We start from the raw sequence: 22,603 nt of genomic DNA, 5'->3' as shown, positions 1-22,603 counted from the left end.
CCTAACGACCCATCCCCGGCCGCCCTGGAAATCCAGCCGTCACTCACGCCTAGTGTGTACACACCACGTACTGTACACGGCCTGCAGTAGCTACTCAACATACAGGAACAGTCGTCACAAGCACCCTTACCTACAACACAGCCACCACTGCACCAGCCACTGCCACTTCAGTTGGGCATCGTTACCTCCATCACCAAGACTACCACCATGAACAACCCAACGAATCTCCTCGTCATTGTGATTCTGATTGCACGAGGATATACCAGAAAGTTAAGGTGAGCATCGAGTTTAGTATCTTAACGTGCTTTCGATTAAAACATGTCTGGATGTTGATCGTAAATTATGCAACCTCAAGAAAGGGAAAGAATTAAGCGAGAATGCTTTCTCCATGTCGTTAGCAAATGTATCTAAATGGCTGCATGTTCACCTTCTGGTAAGGCAATCTGTGCTAATGTTGTGCTTTATCGTGTTTCGGCCGGATGTTAGAAGGAGATAAGACACAAAAGACATTCAATGTCACAAACTAGGCTAAGAACAACTTATCTCAGCAGCAGATATCACTATTATTGTCAAAAGGAATTATTATCATCGTCAATCAAAGAAATCACATGTCTCATGGTAGAAAATTATAATATAATTATAGCCATATCTACTGGAAGCAATCTTGATGTTTTATTTGAACAGCGTAGTCGTAAAAAATGTACAAGTGTTGCTTGTCATGTAACGTTGTGAAAATATGATGTCAAACGTGAGCCTTGATTTTATTGTCTGCTATAAAGTGAAGACGATTTGTCAAAGAGGTCCCATTAAAAAGGCAATGTTTATTAATGGCGATAAACATATGTGACCTTTAATGTGTATGAAAGCACGTTACTCTGTTGAAAGTAAATAATAAGTGTAAGGTTTTGACATGAACATTGCTTTGAATGTTAGTCATTTCTGACGCAAATACTGTACACAGACAACCACACAGGCACACACACACACACACACACACACACACACACATTATCATATATGTGTGTGTGTTATATATTGTGTATTGTGTCCCGTCTAAATTGCCATTTACAATAGTCACAGACTCGACTAGAGGTTGCAAACGTTGAAAACTTCTTACCTATTTACAGGTACGAGGAGGACAGTAATTTCACAGAGTTTGATGAAGCGCCCTACTACTTTATCTTCAAGAACTATGACAACCGGCTCAGGCCTAATTTCGCAGGTAACATTTCTTGAAAACAACTTCTGTTTTTCATTTGTTTTATTGGAAGAAAATATTTTTCTGTTTAGATGTACCTTTGAATATATTGTTCATGTTACTTGTGTATTTGTACCCCAATAGGTACCCCAGTGACGGTCGGGATTGCCATAGATGTTTCCAGCATCGATAGCATTTCCGACCAAGATATGGTAGGTTGTACATATATACCGTGCAATGTAATTCACCTACACCATAATAGGGTCATTTAGACTGCGATTAAATGCCACCACTTCATGCAATGCGTTTCTGTCCATTGATTTCTCCCCACGGGAAGAGACGCCGTCGGTTCTTGCCAAGGCCGGGAAATAATTACATTTTTAACGATTGGGCTGACAAATGTTTTGTCGTTTCTGACACTTTATGATGCATTGATTTTCCACCTGATATGTTTCTGTTTCAAACGCCAGGAGATATTATTTTCGTGATCACGTCATATTCTGTAATCTCTGACCCTGCCTGAGCCTACCTCTATCAAAGAAAACTCCTGGTGCCCACCATATTCCATGTATGGCAGTGCAATATTTCGTATGAAAGGGCCATGGGTTCTTCCTTAAAACAAGCATACTTTCTGTGTCCTTCTGATAATAATCATTGGAAGCCGCAGGAAAAGTGATTCAGACTAAATACTTGAATGTAATCGCACAATAATACCTGTATTTGCTGTTGATTGTTTGAATATATGCACTCTAGCGTGTAACGTATACAGTAACGAATGAATCTTACTCTCAGGAAGTGGCAGCTAGTTTTGTAATTTTGCCATATCTTCGTAGCCCACGGAGTTTTAAATCTACTTCATTAACTGTGGCATGGACCGTGTCGCTTCAATAGCTTATGTAGTAGCCTCCATGAATTCATAGCAGGCTTCCCGACCGGGCTTTTGATTTGGTTTTAAATTGACCAACGTTAACTGTATTTTAACCTTTAGACCGCAAAAAAAAACACAGAAAAGTTGTGCAATCAGGAAATATAAGATCTAGCAAAATCCCAAGATTCAGACTACTCTAGAAGTCTGTTTTCTAAGTCCATTCTAGAGTAGCTGCTCCACAAAGTACTTTAGGAGCGAGGCTACTGTTTTAATTGATTGCGATATGCTGGGTGTGGATTGCCACGATGCTTTAACTGCTCTATGCGTCTTACGTATGTTAGCTTCATTTGCAAAATGTTAATCACTACGCACTAGTGTTCAATGCTATATCAAATTTGTATCTCGAGTCGTAAGAGTTGATATATGTTTGGTTACCACAAGAGTAGAAGCGTGAATGCTCCAACTCAATAGGTATTCGAACCTCTGTGCACACATTTACAGTATACCATTGTAGGTTGACACATAGTTTCTTTTCTTTAAGCACTGTGACTGGTTTACAATAAAGAAGCTGCAAACATATAAGTACAGAATATGCACACATGACACTTCTGCAATGATAGATTCCAATGGCGAGATACCCGAAGAAATCCATATCGCGCTTGAAAAGTAATAATCGCCGGCTAAACCACTGGATTTCCTGAAAGCCAGAAATTGATTTGTGACGTCAGTATGCAGCAAAGTCGCAGTTGTTTGTCATCCTATCTCAGATGTTCTGTGTTACCCTTCTTTATATCACTTTCGATAAACGGGAAAACTCTTGTATGCTTGGTGATCTTGATCAACTAAGGTTATTCTTTAGCATTCTTGTGTGGTACATGTCAAGTCAAACAAAACAGGCGCCCAGGTTTTGGTCCTCAGTGTATTGTTAATCGCAAAATATTCACCTACAAAAGATGACGAAACCTGATGATGATGGTATTTTGTATACGACATTGAAGGTTCTGTTAATTCCTATCCGTTTTTGTCAAGTATTCCCCTTATCAAGTATTACCAAATAGAATCAAACTTGGCTTGTCGAGTGTAAAACGCCCCAAATGTAGCCCCCCACACCAACGTCATGTTTCCTGGCCAGGCAATGACCTCATCATTTGGCAGGAGTTTTGCTCAAGTTGCCGGACTGCTACAGAGACAGTCGATACGCCATCGATTTTGCCTGCTCCAGTAGATAACCTCATTGTGCCAGAACTGAACTTAAGTTGAGACGAAGGCCTTTATGAATCACAGCCAGTAGATAAAAGGCCCATGACACGGCTGATGAACTAAGTGCATCCTCGGTGCTATCGAGCGCGAGGACTCTGCGTTTACCAACTCGTTTGTCAAGTTATCGGACGCTTCTCGCTAAGTCTTGACCATAAATGGACTCTTCTCATTGGCTTATACTCTGTATCTGTATCTATATAGCCGGTATAACCGCCTTCGTCGTAATACACCGGCTTCGCATGCACGCGGCGCGGCGGCAGCTAGCTACTGCCATTACACCGAACGACTTGTTACACTCAATCTTTGCACATTTAACTGTAGGAGTTCCTTAAAGCTTTCTAGCGATGATGCCCCAACTGTGCTTAGAGGTAAAGATAGTTCTTGGAAAATTCAAGTTTTTGAACACAATTCTTAGTTGATAACTCTGATATTTGAAGGCATGACTGCCATTGCAGACCCTATCAAGTTTTTCAAAAATCTATATCGGGTTGTGATCCTATACCATGATCTGATAGCTACAGGCGTTTGCCGGAGAATACATTTATAACCCGAAAGCTACGATAAGCTGGTGTATAATTAGAAATCCGTACATACTTGAATAAAAAGCCTGGTGGAGTCTGCAACTAAAACGAAGGCTGGAGGCTGTCAGCTATTCACTTGCCTAAGAAATGAAAAAGATTAATTAAGATAAATACAACACAGGATGAATAAAAGCAATGGCTTTGAAAAGGAAAAAAGAGAAACAATTCGAGCAGCAGTGTAAGCAGCGCACTGTACTGACATACATCCGCATTGGTACTGGAGGTGATTTTAAGTTACACGTAAAAACTCGTTTTGTACAGTTTGTCACCGGCATGGTAACTGACAGAGAATCATCCTGTAGACACGGATGTGTCATGTTAAAGCATTCAGAATCCTTTCGCAACGCGTCATTCGCGTTTTCGTCTTCCATAAATCAACCCAACATGCCCTATATTTCTTTTTGAAGATACGTAGGGGGTTGACATGGAGGCAATGATATTCATGGAAATCAGGCTGGTTTTCTTGTACAGTAAGCTAGAATAGCCGACGATCCACGTTAGTGCCAGTGGCAACCACGCGCACTGTTGTATAGAATGATCGTTCTGAGCACGCCGCATGTAAGCTGCAGATAAAACATCGTTGGGGATTTCCCTTCCCACTGGGTTATTATTCAAGCACATGTAGATTAGCTTAAACAGGCGTCACAGTGCAACTAGATGTACGTTCCAACATTAACAGACAAAATGTGATGGCTTATTACTTGTACCACTGGGCTAGTACTATACATTCTATGTATCCAAGACATAAACTTATATTTGAAAATTGTTAGCAGTCCTTCGAGCCCTGTGCATTACACACAAATCTATAATCGCACAAAATAATATGTAGGTAACGCTGCTTCAAACTACTATTAGATGAAACTTTTTCTTGGCAATTACTTTTAGCCTTATCAACTCTAAGACAAGTAGACAGCCAAGAGCCACCAAAATAATTGATCTTAAAGAACATGTATTAGTTTGTCAGCCCTTTTGCGATTGTTCCATATTGGTGCGCCTGGTAATATTCTTTGCAGTGATATTGAAATCGCAGGAAGATACTTCTACCTTCATGAGCTTGAAATTTAGGTGATCTTTGAAATTAAGTATGGAACTGTGAACTAGCAAACTACAACGAGGAGTATTTGCGTGCTGTTAGACTGCTAGTGATCTATTCAAATCTCCAGAATGAGTGACTTATTAGGATCTGCATACAGCTAATTCGGTGTGCTTGCTGTCAATGTGTTGCGTTTAACTTAACTACTTACTTACATACATACATACATACATACATGCGTCGGTGAAGGTTAGACATCCAGGTATCAAAGATACGCCCAAAACATTTACTCTAGCAACTGGATATGATTTTGGAGACGATGACACTGACATGTGCGGCTGCTCGTAATCCGATGCAAATCGGGGTAAGCAGTATATAAGGTGATGACAAAACCCCTGACCGTTTGCAAAATCATATCTAGTTGCTTGTCATGAATGAGTAACTGTTTTTTTGGCATACATACATGGGTTCAAACAACATTTGGCACCACACTCCGGTGTTCTATATCCCGAGGATAGATAACACTCCCCTAGATATGGTTATGCTCCATCATCTCTAACATCTTTAGAAAGGTCAATCCGTCTAGATCTTACCGTGATCCAGATGCAGCAGCGCGCAAACCCTTCCGCGAGCGTGAATGTGAATTCAGAACTGATAGCAAAGGTCATGAAAATGTCGAGTGAGCTCATGCAAAAAAGTGAGAAAATCTTGTGTTCCGTTCATTCCCTTATTAAGAACACTCGAGTACTTTTTTAAATTGAGTTTGCTTATTTCAGGAACCTCTAATTAGCTCATTGATCGGAGGACATACTATATTTATGTATTTATTTACCACGACGTTACGATACAATGTATTTATGTATACATTTTATATTTATATCAATTCACTAATCCCAACCAACACAAGCGTTTTCGAATGATAAGTGTACTTTCTTGTCAATAATTGATTATGTTTGTTTTACTTTGTATGTATGTTTTAAACTGTTCGTAAATTCAACAAAATTCAGGCTGTGTAAGTCTGCAAGTTGAATAAAGATTCATTCTTCTTCTACTCTTCTTTGAGTCCTCTTAGATACATTGTAAATACAAACATCATAACAACTATTTACATTCGCCATCTAATAACAATACTAATAATACAATAAACGTCATTAAAGTAAACTCTGCACATTTAACATCAACCAGTTTGCTTAAGGAATTCAATTCATCGTAAAGTTCCATAAGTTTGAATGCGGCAATAAGACGTGTATAAATAGTGGCAAGAAGATTGTCGAATCGACCTTTCGGAATCTTGGCGTGTTTCCATATGATACAATCTCCTCTGGGGACATTTGGGTCGTGATGTAGTACAGACGGTACACTTCAGTCAGACACGACAGTCCCTTGATCATCGACAGGTCAGGTCAGCCTGGCAGAAAGTCCGCGGATCTATCAGCTCACCTCTGCCTGGAAGGACGGTCAATTTGTAACAGTAACGCGTTCTGACAACAGACCGTGGCCCGATGGGGTTTACTGGAAGGACTTGCAGATATTGCAACATTAGTCAATATCTCTCTGCGGTATTTTCTTTTAATAGCAGACTACTTTTGATAAATATTGCATTGTAACCAACATAAGTTGTAACCTTTCCAAGAAATTACTGCAGAGAATGTATTCGGTTCACAAGCAGACATGAGAATATCTGAGGTAGTTTAATTATTGATTTAACTATTAATAACTATTTACTCATTTTGTCTTCAGAGTAATGTGCTTTTTAATTTTCAAGGGTTCCCAGGCTTAAGTACCTGATGTCCGCTACTTGATTGTATACTGTATTATCCCTTGATGTTTAGTAATTAGGATGTTAATTTTCATTCTATACCCTTTCCTTTTTGTACTATGTTCGGTAGTTGTTGCCATACATTGTAACATACACAATTGTCGTGCGCTAGTAAAGTTATTATGTCAGTGCACAAACCTGCACCCCTCCCAACCATCCGTACCCTGAATGAATAATTATTGACTGAATCTCATGTGAATACTGTTCTCGCCTGGCAGGACTACACAATGACGATGGATTTGTCGCAGAGTTGGCACGACGAGCGTCTATCGTTCTCGGGGGATGTCGAGTCGTATGATCTCGCCGACGACTATCTCAGCAAAGTTTGGGTGCCTGACACCTACTTCGTCAACGGGAAACAGTCGTACTTCCACGAAGTCACCGTGAAAAACAGGGCCATGAAGATCTTCTCAAACGGGATGATTGAATACAACCTGCGGTAAACTAGTCTTAAAGGCATCCAGTGTGGTTCTAGGGCTTGGAGTCAATATTCTACTCACTTATTGACTTTTCAAAGTCAATATTCTAGTCACTTATCCACATACTGAGTTGAAAACACACTACCCCAATGTATAGTCATGTAGTGACCCTCAGGGAGCAAAGGGACCCAAAATGTTGAAAGACAATGGTTACTGGAAGGACCCTGAGATGATTTTAGGGTACCACCCATAAAATAAAGGACTCATCTTTGGGCTTGTTTCTGCAGTTTTAGATACCTAACACATGATTGAAATGTGGTAATGTGAAGCAGTATGCTAATGTGAAGTCAATTCATAAAGATTGACGTATTCAGATTCGAATATTTCCAGTTTTTCTGCTCTGAAATCGTATTGGATGCTTTTGATATTTTATTGCGATGTCTTGTGTTTGACTTTTCTAAGATGACTCAAATATGACCATGAGACGTGCTATGTAATGATACACCCATATCATTGATATTAATTGCAAGATCGCAAATTCAGGGCATCCTTTGCTTATCAATACATTTGTCGTACAAATATAGCTGTCTTTGTACTATTAAAGCTGTCCTAGGTCCTTGGTAGCAGTTGGTTCTGTAACAGCCTGCTCTGAAATACCCCTCCCCCCACGACAAATATCAGAGTATGAAGCTCACGCAACCGCGATTTTTCGATTCATTACGGCAGAACCATTCATCCAGAATTCACTCATTTTCTACCAAGCTAAGTGTATAATAGACCATCATAACTTTCCCCATTGATTTTAATTCCAGACTCACGACCGTTGCCAGTTGTATGATGAACATGATGAATTATCCAATGGACGTGCAGAACTGTAGCCTGGTGCTGGAAAGCTGTGAGTTTATGAATGTAATTTATTTTGCAAATTTGGAATGGAAGTCGACATATGGCACAGATTTGCCTTGATGGCTGCGACCATTAATTTCCAACCTAACGGCATGTATTAATAACGTTACCAGTTTAAATGCTAAAGTTCGCCGGTATTATCAACGATAAAATAATCTCGTGAATATTCCTCGCTGCCGTTGACACAAATGTGGTTATCTCCAAACATTGTAGTCAAAATAAGATACTTTTCAGGCATTATGCGTATTACTATTAGACATGGCGAATGCACAATGTTCTTTGAGATCTATCTAATCTGCCCTTAAGTCGAACGCGAGGAAGATTACCAAGATACTGGAAAATAAATCTCACACTTAGAGACACGAAAAGCTTTTGAATTGATAATGGTGTTCCAAAGATATACCGGATTGTACTAAGCTGTCCCGTAAAATGTTTTAAAGGAAATGGATCCTATAAACTGCAAATAAATGGATACTATAAAGTACCTAATGTATTATATAAAAGGACATTGAAAAGGACATAGATAAATTAATGTGTTGAAATACGGCTTGCGATGGTGCTTCAGTAATAGTGGTTTGACTTTAAAATAGAAATTGCTAAACTCGCAATTTTTTCTGTAAAATTGGGCTGCTTGCCTCTTAAATGTGTAATAAATATAATTTATGGTCTTTGGTAACTGTCAGAATAAACATTCAAGTTATTCATTGTAGACAAATAACTGAATATTGTAAATTGTCTTAACATGTATTGTGCTAGCAAAATTATTTATTTACTTATTTCTTTATTTATTTCATCATACAACTGCATTTATACAGTACATGAAAAAAGGGAGCAAAGCTAAAAAGATTACCAACCAGAACAATATATTACCACACCAGCGTAGATTCTAACAGATGTTGAAGCAGTGACCTGGGTCAACATGTGATTAATATGCTGCCGCTCCGACAGAGCTGTACGTACGGCCACAGCAATAATTTTTATGGATGACATCAGCGCGGGCATTAACGTTCGTCTGACTTTGGAACAAAATAAGTTTTATTGCCCCCTGACAGTGGTCAACATGCCGAATTATGATGGGCAAATACATTTGTTGCCATGCCGGAGAGGAGACAATGCAATGCTCTGATTTAATATTTTGTCTTTTACTTTGATGCAGTGATGTATTTTATTGCTTTTATACGTGATGTTCTCACTGAATTAGAACCGTTGTGTACAATTATTGAAAACTTTTATTTTTAAGAGACAAATGGATGTTATATTAGTTGACATGTTATAACAGTTGTCATTTCTTGTTTAACAAGGTTTGTGATGTCGAAATTTGTAGGACTCTTGTTTTTTGTTTGCCTTTTCTTTCGCCCAATCACATACATTAGATTTGGAGTCTGCGGAGGATGTCATACATAAACTTTATTTGCTTTGGCCTAATGGAGAAATCCTGTAATTCTTTAGGCTTCGTACCACAGGGACGCAAATTCCTTCCTACAACTATTATCTCGAAATCTTTTGCCCAGAAGCATTCATACATACATACATGTGAACTTACCTAACTTCGCGGCCGCTGGGCGAATCGGACTTAATCGAAGATAATATATATTTATGTGACGGTGAATTCGTTTTTAGCGTCAATAAAGAATATAATTCACATAATTCCAAAATAATATCTACAATGGACAACGGAATGTTATACATGTGAGGCATTTGTTATGTAATCTCTGCGCGTACTGACCAAGTCGAAACATCAATGATTCAATAGATGACAAGCTCTATTACTCATTTAAGTGTTCAAAACGGCAATCTATAAAAACACATTTTATCCACCTGTATCATCATCCATCTTCCCCGTGCTATCTCCGAGGCCAGATCGACAATGTTACAACTGGGGTTACCTACAGTCGATACCAGGGAACCACGTGTGGCCGTTATTCAAAACTCGTACCAACGCAAAAAAAAAAAAAAAAACTAGGTGGCTTTCGTAAAGAATAAGAATGAATCTGGAGTGACTGCACGATTGGCATTGATTCATGGAAGAGTCAATACAATTACCGAGTGTCTAATGGTAGGCAAGGCTTGTAGAAGACCATTAACGGACGGGGAACAAGTAGGAAAGGCGTTAACGTGGTTATGGGTACTGGGAGGACGCAGCCGTTTATTCCATCAGCAACGATTTCAGATCCTACTTTTAAAGCAGCTAAAGCTAAGACTAAAGATAACTCGCTGTTGCAAGTTTAAAGTGAATTCAAATTCGTGTAGAAATAGATGGGGGTTTTAAAGTTATACTTTATTCCTTGAATTGAAGCAAATCTACACTAGAGGTACAACCAGTTTTGTTGCACACGGTCGTCAAGTGTGTTTTCACGTGACGTCATGGCGTATTCGCCGCCATATTGGTGTCCCATTTGCACATTTGCATTCCATGGACCTTTAGAGATCTTCTAATCCACTCGAATAACCACTATTGAATATCTATCTCTCAAAGGGGAAAAATGGGGTTTATAAAGTAAAAAAAAACTGCCGGATACTATTTTGCTACGATCCATCCAAATGCAAAGAAGGCACATACACTTCTTGTATAACGACAGTACATCTCGAATTTGATTGTGTTACCAGTTATAAACGCTATAAGCGATCTACAGTTGGTACATCCCTAGTGACACTATCTTATCTATCTTCCGCCAGATTCACCCTACCGCATCATGTGCCCTATATATGACATTATGATTCCACGGGGTGTCTGCACCCAAAACCGCAGAATCACCTACTGGGGGCTAGCGACTCGTCATGTCTACCGTAAAACTATGACTTATATCTTGTGCGTGACCTTACCAAATGGATTGCTGAAATCAATGCCTGTATTTCTTGTCTGATTGACAATGTTTTACCACGAAAATGGCAGAAACTATTTGTTATTTCTAGAATCTTGGCAACTGTTATACCACATATTGACAAATCCGCATCCTGTGAGCACAAGATATGGGGCATTAACTAAATCATAGATCAGAGAATCAAAGGTCTTACACAAATCCACTCTTGTTAACATTTCCGTAAAAAAACAAGTGAAGTTACTGGTGATCGTTACTGTGATAATTGCCCTGGGGATAAAAAGATGTTTTTCCGAGGATAAAGAGTTGTGGGTTTTATGGTACTCCTGTGGTTATCTACCATTTTGTCAACAAGGGATTTCTAAATACATCCCTTAAGAATCTATAGGGAATTTATCATAGGACGCACGAAAACGAGTAATCCTTACTGAGTATGGTATAACAAACTACATTTACCCCACTTTATGGCCTTTGCTAGGCCTGGTTATATATATGACGGTATCATCAAATCTCGTTTACGTTTCATCAATTCGTGATGAGGGTCCATTATCTATATATCAAATCCTATGCGCTGACCTTGACCTCTAGTCCAGGCCTGGCCCCTGGTCCGCCTGTGAACCCTGACTAATGATCCTTTTTGTCGGTTTCCGGGTGACCATGGTATGAACAGCTGTATACTGGGTTTGCACGTCAAATATATATAGTTAATAACAATTATCATACAGTCAGAAGACGTCGACCAATCAGGAGCCTCCATTTCCCATCGGTTATCAGGCAGTATCATAAGTAGTGAATAATGAAAACAAGTGGTCGGTTATTAGAATAACCGACTTTTTGGAACGTACCATCAAACAGGGGACAGAACACTAACAGTGTGATATTTATTTATTAGACGACGCATTGTAGTTTATTTTGAATTATTTATTTAAAAATACACAATCAAAAAGATATCTAAACAGAAAAAGTAAACATAATTTTCAACACCCACACTAAAATAACTGTGTCAGTTGGATAAGCTATATCATAATAACGTTAAGCCCCACCTATTCTGTGTATATGGTGAGATAATCCCTGCTACGCTCACTTGTTGGTTTAATCAGTGGTTATCGCACCTAACCAGGGATCATCTTACCATATACACATCAGGGTGGGGCATTAACCCTTTATTAAATGGCAAACTACAAGAGGTATCTGTCATACATTTAGAAATACAAAATATTATCCAAACATTAATCTTTATGTATGGATGATATTTGGTCTCGCTTTTGGAATGAAATACCAAAGAATTGACCTGTCTAGGCCTGGGGTAGACCATTCCCAATTACTATTGCAATCACTATTCTGTAATACAACATGTCCACTAGGTGCCAGATTACTGCTATGCCCTGCGGTACCTATTATTAGATATCACTGCCGTTGAAAATTAGATAACTATAAAGTTTGCTGGCGTTGCATCATGATATTGGGATCTTTGTCAGAATCAATTTGAGCTCCTGCCATGAATTATCACCCTGGCGCATGGCGTCTTTTATAAGAGAACGCGGGGACAGGATTAACACACATAGAGGACAATGCAGGGCTTGTTTTAGAAATTCATGTCTTGTCTGCATTGCGTAAGATTAGGACGATACAAAACGTCATTTCTCCGTTTATTCCTTAACAAAGTAAATTGAATCAACCCTACTCTTTTGCAAATAACTGCCATTTAGGAAGTGGAGGTGCCAAAGTATGACGCTTTACGAGTGTGAAATACGGCTGTCAGTCATGTTTGCTTAATGATGTATTCTGTTAGTTTGCGGTGGTACAACAAACTGAGCGCGCCTCGTGTGGGTTGTTTTAGCCAACCAGAATTGTCAGAAATCTAAGATCATTGCACAAATATGCTTAGAAGTGAAAGCAAATTACAACCACACGAAGATTGTTTCAAATGAAATATTTCAATTGTTTGTGCACAAATGTCACATAACTTACACTAATAGCATAGCAAGAAGCCGTAAAAGTGTGCATAAGTGCCTAATTCATCTGTCTTCCCACTAAAACGCCTATGAATTTCCCCAAGAACCTAATTTTCTAAAGATCAGAAGAGTGCCGATTGTACCTCAGGGATTGGAATATCAAAAAAATCAATGTTCATAATCTGAATCATTGCACTGCTGCATAAAGTTTCTATATTTTAGGAACATGTAAATTGACTGTTATGGATAATGCACTGTCGTTAATGGAGTTTGATATAATCGATATCGTTACTTTGCCGTTTCTTCTCTAGACGGATATACCCTGAAGGACATACGTTTATACTGGAGACATGGGAGGGAGTCTATAACAGGACTAGCGGGGATACAGCTTCCGACGTTCGCTATTGTTGATTTCCAAACCTCCTCCGGGGCAAGCCAGCTCGATACAGGTACAAAGTAGATCTGTGATTATACTGGAAGCATTGTACTCAACTTTCATTCAATTATCGATTTTACACTAGTAATTATGTTTACCGAAGGAAAGCATATTGTCTTAGTTTGCTCTGCTTCCCTGCTTCCTCTTCTTCTTCTTCTCCAAACAAATTAGGTCAATGACCTGAACCAGACGTCTGTCACCATGGTAACTAGTGTTGGGGTACATCATGTTGCAATGTTATGGGAATACGAATTTAGACTCCTGTTTGACCATATATATGAACGAATTCAATGTGCCTGTTTGAGTAAGAATTAACAGAGCAGACCATATGGGAAGGTAAACATTATGCATTTGCTTTGCAAATGTTATCTAGTATCTAGTTTATTTATGTGTTTACTTTTCTCTATTAAACGAATCTGGTTCACACTTATCACCAAATTTGGGTCCAATTTTGGTATCTAAAATCAACAATGAACGTCAATATACGTTAAAACATCGACAGAACATTACCGATAACTAATAGTCCGATGCGCCGTAACCACGTTTCAGCTCAGAACACCGGTAATGTAATAGGTACAATGTGTTAGGTTCTTTATATGTATCTTACAAACTATTAAAATATTTCGTACTACAGGCCAGAATATTTTTTGTATAGTTTGTTATAATCCATTTTTTTGTGAGAGAAAGTTGAAGTTTTAAAAACGTTTTCCGTGGTATTCTTGTCACCCCTTCAGGAGCCTTTCCAAGAGTCGTACTAAACTTCCAGTTGCACAGAGACGTGGGACAAGTCATCTTCCTGATCTACGTGCCGTGTATGCTGCTCGTCAGTCTGTCGTGGGTCGCCTTCTGGATCGATTACAAAGTCGTGGTTGGCAGAGTCGTTCTAGGTGGGTCAGATAGTTCTGTTGTATTGGCAGATGTAGTATCCGATATACTGCTAATTGCCAAAGATCAGCATGTAAGAGGTAAAGGCAGTCATCCTAACTGAGAGAACCGGTGTGTGTGTCTATCTGTGTGGTACAAAGCAACTCTTGTCGTTAATGTATTGACTTTTTAAAAAAAATATGAAGAGGCTTTTGGCCTGAGGCTAACGCCGTAGGCTACCCCATTCAAGGGACCATTGGCTTTATGTCACCATCTGCAACGGCAAATGCAACCCCTCGCGCCATGCCCAAGCGGGGTTTGGTCTCTTCCCTCATAACCTCAATGAAAAGCGGTCTGCAGGCCGATTTGAACTCCTTATAAATAAACAATGCATCAAACAAACATAATGAAGATTTAGTTCCGTAGCTGTCATTGTGCAACCGCAGCAATAAACGGCCTTTTGTATTGGGTCTGGCCATCTGCCACACATGACCTTCATTAGGCCACAGCAGGTAATTTTTATGGATGACATCAACGCGCGCATTGATTTTCACCTGATGTTTGTAAAAAAAAAGTGTGTTGCTCTCTGACAGTGGTCAACATGCCAAAAATGGGCGAAGATATCTGTCGCCATGCCGGAAGGAGGATGGCAGATACATGTGCAGAGAGGAGACAAAACAAGGCTCTGATTTAATATTTTGCCCTTTACTTAGATGCAGTGATGCATTTCATTCCTTTTAATTGTGGTGGTGGCTGTGTATATGTGATGTTCCCACTGAATCAAAACCATTTGTACTATGATTCAAAACTCTTTTTTTTCAAAGTTGTTTCAGTCAGAAATGGATGTTGTAATAGTTGGCAGATCTTGTTCAACAAGGTTTATGATGTCAAAATTTGGAAATGAAATTTTTTTTGCCTGCCTTGTTTTTTTTTAATTCGGCCTATCGCATTAGATGTGGAGTCTGCGGAGGATGTCGTCCATAAAATTTACATGCAGTGGCCTTATATACCTAATCAAGGAAGCAGACGCTGTGACAACGATCGCCTCCTTGTTTTTACGTCCCCCTTTAAATTGGATCTTCCTTGAGGTCGTATTTCCCGGATTTCCGCTCCCAGAAAATAGCTACCTAATTACTCCCAAATGGCGGAGGTATAATTGGATCTACTGTGAAGGATGGGTGGATTATATCAGCATCAGGGAACAATCAAACTTGATGTATGTCGTTAGGGCTAATGATCGATACTTTTAGATTTTACAGAAATGATTATATACAAGTATTACCTGAGGATTCAATGAAATTTTGCTTTTGTGAAATATGTAAATATGTAATCTATGTTTAATCCACACGTGAATGCGTGTGTAATTGTGCGTGTTTCTGCGCTGCAGTTTATGCATATCCCGCCGGAGGGCTTTCTACACCACGTGAACACCACACATTATCTGCCTGGTCTTTATTATGTTTACCGAAGGAAAACATATTGTGTTTGCTCAGTTTCTTTCTCTTCTTTTTTTTCCGTTCCAAATAAGGTCAATGACCAGGACAAGACGTCTGTCACCATGGTAACTGGTGTTAGGTTACATAATGTTGCAACTGCCTTGCAGGAACTGACTGTGTTTGAATAAGAATAAACAAAGCAGTAGCTTTTTGAGCTGAGCCATGTGAAGGTAAACATGATGCACTGATGCTTTGCAAATGTTAACCTTCTAGTTCAAATCTATATTCCTTCCAGGTATGGAAACGTTCCTTGCCCTTCTAACGTTTATAACCGGAGTACGGAAGGGCCTCCCGAAAGTGGCGTACATCCACACGGTAGACATCTACCATCTGGTGTGCATGGTGTTCGTCTGCGCCACGCTTATCCAATACGCCGTGGTCAACTTCAAGTACTACAGACCCAAGAAGAAAGGGAACAAGACAAGATGGCAGAGCGCTATGTCACGGAGGGGAAAACAACGTTGCAATAAGGATCACCATATGGACAAGGTAATGCTTAGGTCACATTTCCAACCCGGGGGCCGCCCGGGCTGTTTGTATGAACGAAAATTACCAATTCGTATAAAAAATATACAGAAATAGTGCCCATTATTATTATTAAGAACTTTTCTGTGTTGTCTTTCATGTTGTACTTTTCGTTCCTAAAAGCTGCCCAGTCGGCCCCGTGTTGGAATAGTGATCTCAGCATAAGTTTGACAAAGAGTCTAACAATACATATCTTATCATGTCCTACAGAATTGCTGATGAAAACGCTACCGTAAAACCATTAGCCATGTATTATCAGAAAGAAGAGACCTTCCGTTACTATACTGTATATGATCCCTATTTTCAAATTTTTAAAGGCTGCCATGCACTGTGCTTTTTATATGATTGTATAGATTTGTCGAACAAAAGGTTTCTTTACAACCTTACTGTTTCCAGCTGCTGTGTATGATTCTAGGATCGAGTCACCATGCAAAGGACCAAAAGGCACAGTTGTAAATGGAGTGTGGAAGACGTTGCTAGCAAAGAAAACCATAAAATTGATCATTGCGCGGCTTTGATTCAAACACGAGTCACGCACAAATGGTGTCTCAACAAAAGTAAAAAGAACTACACCGTCATGTTCTGTGACGAAACCATTGGAATCATTCTATATGGAATTTACAGAATTTCAAATGTACAGTTTTTATTAAAGATTTTTCATTCATATTGCTACTTTACCAGATTTAGGATCCATATGATAATCCCGGTATAATACTTGTGTCAACAAGTTTACAATGAAGTGATATGGAGTTTCTCCAAGAGTACTTCTGACGGCATTTTATTGTTGTGTTTTGTTCCCTAGGCTGGGATCATCCAATTGTTAAAGATGTCTTCCTTGATGCTCAATCGCAAGCTGGCCAAGAACGTCAAGCATTCCTTCGCAAAAATAAGACGGTCTCATACGGCACCTTGCCTGTCGTCGTTTATAAGAGACCAGGCGACGTCCACGAAACAAGCTCTTGATTTGCAGCTGAAGAAATCCCCCACAGGTCCTCTGTATTTCACTGACGGCGAATCTGTGGAGTCGAATAACGTGCTGGGGACAGGTGGGACACACCGTGACAGCAGACTCCTGACCAATAGACACCCGTGTGGTAGCATCAGCGGCAGTGAGCCGAGAATGCTGCTCCGCAGAAGATGGAGAAGACATAGAACAGACAGCGAGAACACGTCAGACGAAGAGGTGAAACAAAAAAGCTCATCATCAAGCACGTCCTTCAAAATGGACACCGCCAGTAACAGTCCTAATATACAACGCCATAACAGAGTGTACAGACACAGAAGTAACAGCGACACGGCTACTGAAGGGGGGAAGCAAAGATACGAGGGGACTCTAACCCCAACGTTTGCACGTTTCACAAGCGATGGTGACATACAAGCCTTCCCTCCCTCTTCAGATAAAAGGGAAGGGGAACAACATGGCTACAGAGAGAAGTCGCGGCACCACACTCAGAACGGAACAGCACATAACCTGCTTGTAGAATGGGAAAACGAAGCAGTGCGGACGACTTACATTCACACACAGAAGCGCCACAGAAAAGTCAACGCTATAGACTATCACTGTCGCTTCATTTTCCCTCTTTTATTCGCAACATTTAACCTAGTCTACTGGTTACGTATATCCACTTCATGAAAGAAACGGGAAATATCACAGAAACATAGACTGTAGACTAGTACTGGTGAGGATTCATGTAAATGGTTCTAAAAGAAATCATTATCTTTTAACTGTTATAATATCAAGTAAATCACGGTGCAAAAAAGTGGATGAACAACGTCAATTCTGAAATGGGTGACATTGTATGGGTGACATCCTCCTCAGACTCCAAATCTAATGCCAAAGGGCGAAAAAAAAACAAGGCAGGCCACAAAAAATACATTACTGCATTAGATCCTTGTCTTGTCTTTTCTCGTCCGGCATGGCAACAGATATATCTGTCCTTTTTCGTCATGTTGACCACCGTTAGAGGGCAACAAAATTTTTTTTCCAAAATCAGACGAATATTAATGCGTGCGCTGATGTTATCCATATAAATTTCTTGCTGTGGCCTAATGTCAGATTCTGCTGTTCAGTACCCATTTGAGTTAACAATATAACAGTCCAGTTCAACAAATGAGAACAACGTATAGCTCAAAGTTGGTCAGTCTGTGTGGGTTCAATCAAATTTCTCGACACAGAACTGTATGCATCTATTTGTAACAACAAAATCTTTAAACAAAGAAGTTACACGCTTTACTTTATATTATAGTTAATGACACGTACGATGTCAGTGCCGAAGCGCCCCCTGTTGCTTTATGATATACTGCATGGCACTCATGCTCCGTTGTTTGTTCAAAGGCACTCTGAAATAAAACATTTATGAACACAAGTGTCCCGTCACTCTCTGATATTAATTAAAGATAAAGGAAAAAAAATATAAATTTATGTGTTTGTTTTATTCATGAAAACATGCAGAAAGGTATTTAATCTGTTCTAATAAATGGTAAGAACAACTGGTATATCAAAGTATATCATACTATGAAATGATAACTGCAACGCTTACATATAGTAAATACACAATTAGTAATTATATATAACTACTTTTGTTTTATCTTTTTTTGTTACATAAACTACATTGAATTTATATTCAAGTGCATTGGCATTGGTATGTTTTGATCTCATAAACCCACTTCGAGTTGAGCAATAAATATATAAGAATTGCAATTATGACGTGAAGCGCTAGGAGACTCGCTTGACGTTTTACTGAAAATAGACAACGTTGCATGTTTATTGAATCATGGTAACACATGCGAGTATTGAACTTCCTGGAATTTTAAATCAAAATATAAATATATATATATATATATATAAAATAGCTAGATTGAAGATTGGCTAGATCTGGCTTAAGTGTAAGATTGAATGCCATGTAATAGACGTAAAATCGAATGCAGCAATCGATGAAATATGAGCGACCAAACTCTATACCAACTGACTGTAAAATAACCTGTCTGGACCCATCCGGTCGTGTATACTTTACTGTCGTCCCCGACAAGGACATATTGGAAACAGTTTCGTCACATCCACAAATCTTTACAGTATAGTACTTAACCATCTGGCCGGGACTCTATCTCTACCTTGTATCGACATAGAGAATCATCGACACAGTTTTTTTGTCGGCAACTTTGATTGCGTTGTGATGGTCTGAGATACATGTCGCAAGAACCCTCACAGAAAGATTCTTGAAGAATTTTTGCTGAAGAAAAGGTACGATCATAAACGTTGTTACCTTCTCTATACATTGTTTATAGGCACTTAAAGTAAACTCAATTAAAATGATATAAAGAATAAGAAACCTTACAGAAAAATTCTTGAAGACTTTTGTGCTAAAGAAAAGGTTAACGATCAGAAACTTTCTTGCCTCCTCCATACATTGTTTATAGACACTAATAAATACTCTCGATTAAAATGATATAAAAATATCTATTTATGAGACATCTGCTACTTTCCTGAATGATCATAAACCCAAGATGTGTCTTATAGATTCCTCGGTGAACCGTTTACAGAATGATAAGCCGTCAGATGTTGCATCTCGCTTGCTCAGCTTCAGAACCGCTCTTATCATCTGATCGATAAAAAGGTTGACTAGCCAGCCAATCGCATGGCAGGATCGATAAACAGGTTGACTAGCCAGCCAATTGCGTGGCAGTGATTGGGGCATTAGAGAATGATATAAAGTATTTTATTGGACAATAGGCAATGGAGCTTGTTTACTGTGTGATCAATAGACCACAAACGTAAGCTTCTCGCTCTAGTACGGCCCATGAAATGCTCAAGGTAACATATCCTGCCTTATCGTTAGAACACATCAGACAATAAAGTCAACAAACGGCATTCAAGTATAGTTCCACAAGATTACATTGAAATGATACACAATGAAATAAGTAAGAATAGATAACAGATCATATGTTTGCTACTGACCAATGTAAATATATTTTTTTAAAATTGAAATATTCTCATATACAGGTCAAACAATTTATGTTAGTTAAATGACATAAATGTAAGTTTTTAAATGGCCGGATGGAATCCTTTCAAAAAAGACTTGCCTGGTCTTACATTGCTTATCCTAACCAGGTACAGTTTATATTTCTTATGTCTAATTAGGAAAAGAAATATAGGTTGAGAGAATAATGTAGGAGGTCTAAATTAAAGACATAATTCTCCGCCTACACAGACGGATCCATCTGGGAGAAACCCTCTATGAGTATTGCGGGTCCCGCTGTACACAAAGTGCGAAATAGAACGAAATGGACAAAATGAAACGAAATGAAATAAAAGAAAACAAAATATGTACAATTGTGTCAATACAATGAAATTAAATACATGAAGATGGCAAAATATAAGGCAAGGAACTTTAATGTTTTAGATACAGAAGACATTGATAGACATGTTGACATGATTTATTTCTTGTATAAATAAGGAGCTTCAAAAACCTGGTTTAAAACAAAGCTTGCCTCATGAACTCTCGGTGAATTCTGAAATTGAAATGTTACCGTCCACTTCTTTATTATAGTCCTTCCATCTGTCTCCTTGTCATGATTTCAAGCAATTCGTCGCAGTTCATTAGCATAGTATATCGTTCAATGTTGGTAAACAGTGGTGGATCTTTTGCCTCCATTTTATGGGCAGAGATTAGCCACACAAACGCAGCAAAACGTTGTATCTGACAGTAAAGAATAGGTTCAAGAAATAAAACACATTAGGTGTATTTAAAACTTCATTGTGTGAAATATTTTCTTTTCTTTTCGTTCGAATTCCATTTCGCTCCATTTCGTTGCATTTCGCACTTTCTGGGGTCCCCTCTGTCCTCCGGCATTTAAATCATTGATGGTTCATCATATGCACGAGCAGTTATTGTTGCTGCTTGTTCACTGAGGCAGTCTAGAATGATTTCCTTGTGAGAAAATTCAATACTCCCGACTCAATAACGATAGACAGTCCCCTAATGTAGTCGACATGAAATACTGGGACTCTCTTTAAGTTGGCATCATTCCAAATAGACGCTACTTTATATCATCGAAAACCAATACAATTACGTCAAGTAGAAATCGGCGCTAACCAATAATAGACAATTTATGAGAGCCCCTGGTTCATTCGTTACAGGCCAGACTCGGTGTCTTTTATGCCTGGAGCATGTTTATTGATCCGATTCTTTCAATTGATGTTTCTCCCTTTTATTATGTTTTAATTAGACGGGGCAGAACACAGTTTTCTTACCAATTTAGATAAATCAACAGTCTTATAGGTACAAGAAGAAAGAATTTTGCCAACGAAAACAATTTGCATTAGCATAGTGTGCATTTATTTACCAGACGCGCCGACAGATACATGTAATTGCTATACACTCTCTCTAACTTGCTTTTTATTATCACTATAACAACTTTATGCGCAACTATATTGCACATTTTTATTATTCAGCTATTAAATGCAAGGCGGTGGCACTTTAATCAAAATAGACTTAAGTATCTATTTCTTATAATTAACACGGACAAATGAAATATATGATACGATTTATACTTTACATATTGAATTATTACGTTAAAAAAAGAGGAGATGGTATGAATTCATTGGCTCTTGTATATGTTGGCTTGTCTTCGTAGTACTGCTGTAGAGTTAGTGTAATGCTGAGGTCACATTTCCAAGCCGGGGCCCGGGCGGGTAGTTTCTCGGAATGAAAAGTATCAAAACACAAAAGAATTGTGACAATAAATTATGGGCTCTACTGTCCATATTGGTGATATGAATCGTTTATTTTTCGTTCAAGTAAACAGCCCGGCCGGGCCCCGGGTTGGAAATGTGACCTCAGCATAAGCGCAGGGCGCATGCGTCTTCTATGCGCTACATATACCATCTGCAAATGTCAGTCAATTTTATAATTTTTCCCTGACCTCGAGTCTGTGGCATAAATGGACCATCCTCTCGTAAACAGGTTGTCGGGACGGATAGAGAGGGGAGTAATTTAAATGCAGCCGCGGCGGTGACGTGGCAGCAGCGCCTGTTCGGCAGGTTGTTTGTACGGCGGGCCATGCCAGCGACACGCGGCTAACATCCTCTACCATATGGTGGCACCGGGGGCTTGTAGAAACGGTAGGAGCTCTACAACCGCTGGCGTAACGCTTATCCCTGTTCCTACCACACTGTCCAGCGTATCCATTCGTACGTACGGAAACAGGTACATGTGTAGATATACTGGTTAGTCCAACAACGTAATTAGGAGTCACGTTTGTAGCAAAGGTCTGGCGTCGAGCATTACTCAAAGTTTCCGAGCGGCACCATTATGCTAAATCATTTTTACAACCTCGGCAGAGATTTGTGCAGAGGACGGCGGAGGACGCACCCAGACAGGCCCGGTTACTGTAAAGATGAGGAGGCGCTTCGGATGACTTCACG

At 39.2% G+C, this 22,603-nt stretch overlaps 1 protein-coding gene across 1 annotated transcript; it reads left to right on the top strand.

The window, feature by feature from the left end:
• Window positions 1-207: 207 nt before the first annotated feature.
• LOC109466553 (gamma-aminobutyric acid receptor subunit beta-3-like) lies at window positions 208-22,259 on the top strand. The gene is made up of 10 exons (XM_019764286.1): window positions 208-275; window positions 1,128-1,222; window positions 1,343-1,410; window positions 6,978-7,198; window positions 7,991-8,073; window positions 13,170-13,307; window positions 14,029-14,181; window positions 15,890-16,143; window positions 16,982-17,677; window positions 22,143-22,259. The coding sequence occupies exons 1-10, from the start codon at window positions 208-210 to the stop codon at window positions 22,257-22,259; spliced, it is 1,893 nt and encodes a 630-aa protein (XP_019619845.1).
• Window positions 22,260-22,603: the final 344 nt, after the last annotated feature.

The sequence above is a fragment of the Branchiostoma belcheri genome, unplaced genomic scaffold (genome assembly GCF_001625305.1).
Source record: "Branchiostoma belcheri isolate BF01 breed outbred unplaced genomic scaffold, Haploidv18h27 scaffold17, whole genome shotgun sequence".
In the NCBI taxonomy this organism is placed as follows: Eukaryota; Metazoa; Chordata; class Leptocardii; order Amphioxiformes; family Branchiostomatidae; genus Branchiostoma; species Branchiostoma belcheri.
Note: the sequence above shows the minus strand (reverse complement) of the source record. Positions and strands in the feature narration are given on the sequence as shown.

Coding starts and splice junctions, on each gene's coding strand:
- LOC109466553 (XM_019764286.1), top strand. CDS start 208: ATGAACAACCCAACGAATCTCCTCGTCATTGTGATTCTGATTGCACGA. Junction 7,199..7,990: donor ATGATTGAATACAACCTGCG/GTAAACTAGTCT, acceptor TTTTAATTCCAG/ACTCACGACCGTTGCCAGTT. Junction 17,678..22,142: donor TAGAATGGGAAAACGAAGCA/GTGCGGACGACT, acceptor TCTCGTAAACAG/GTTGTCGGGACGGATAGAGA.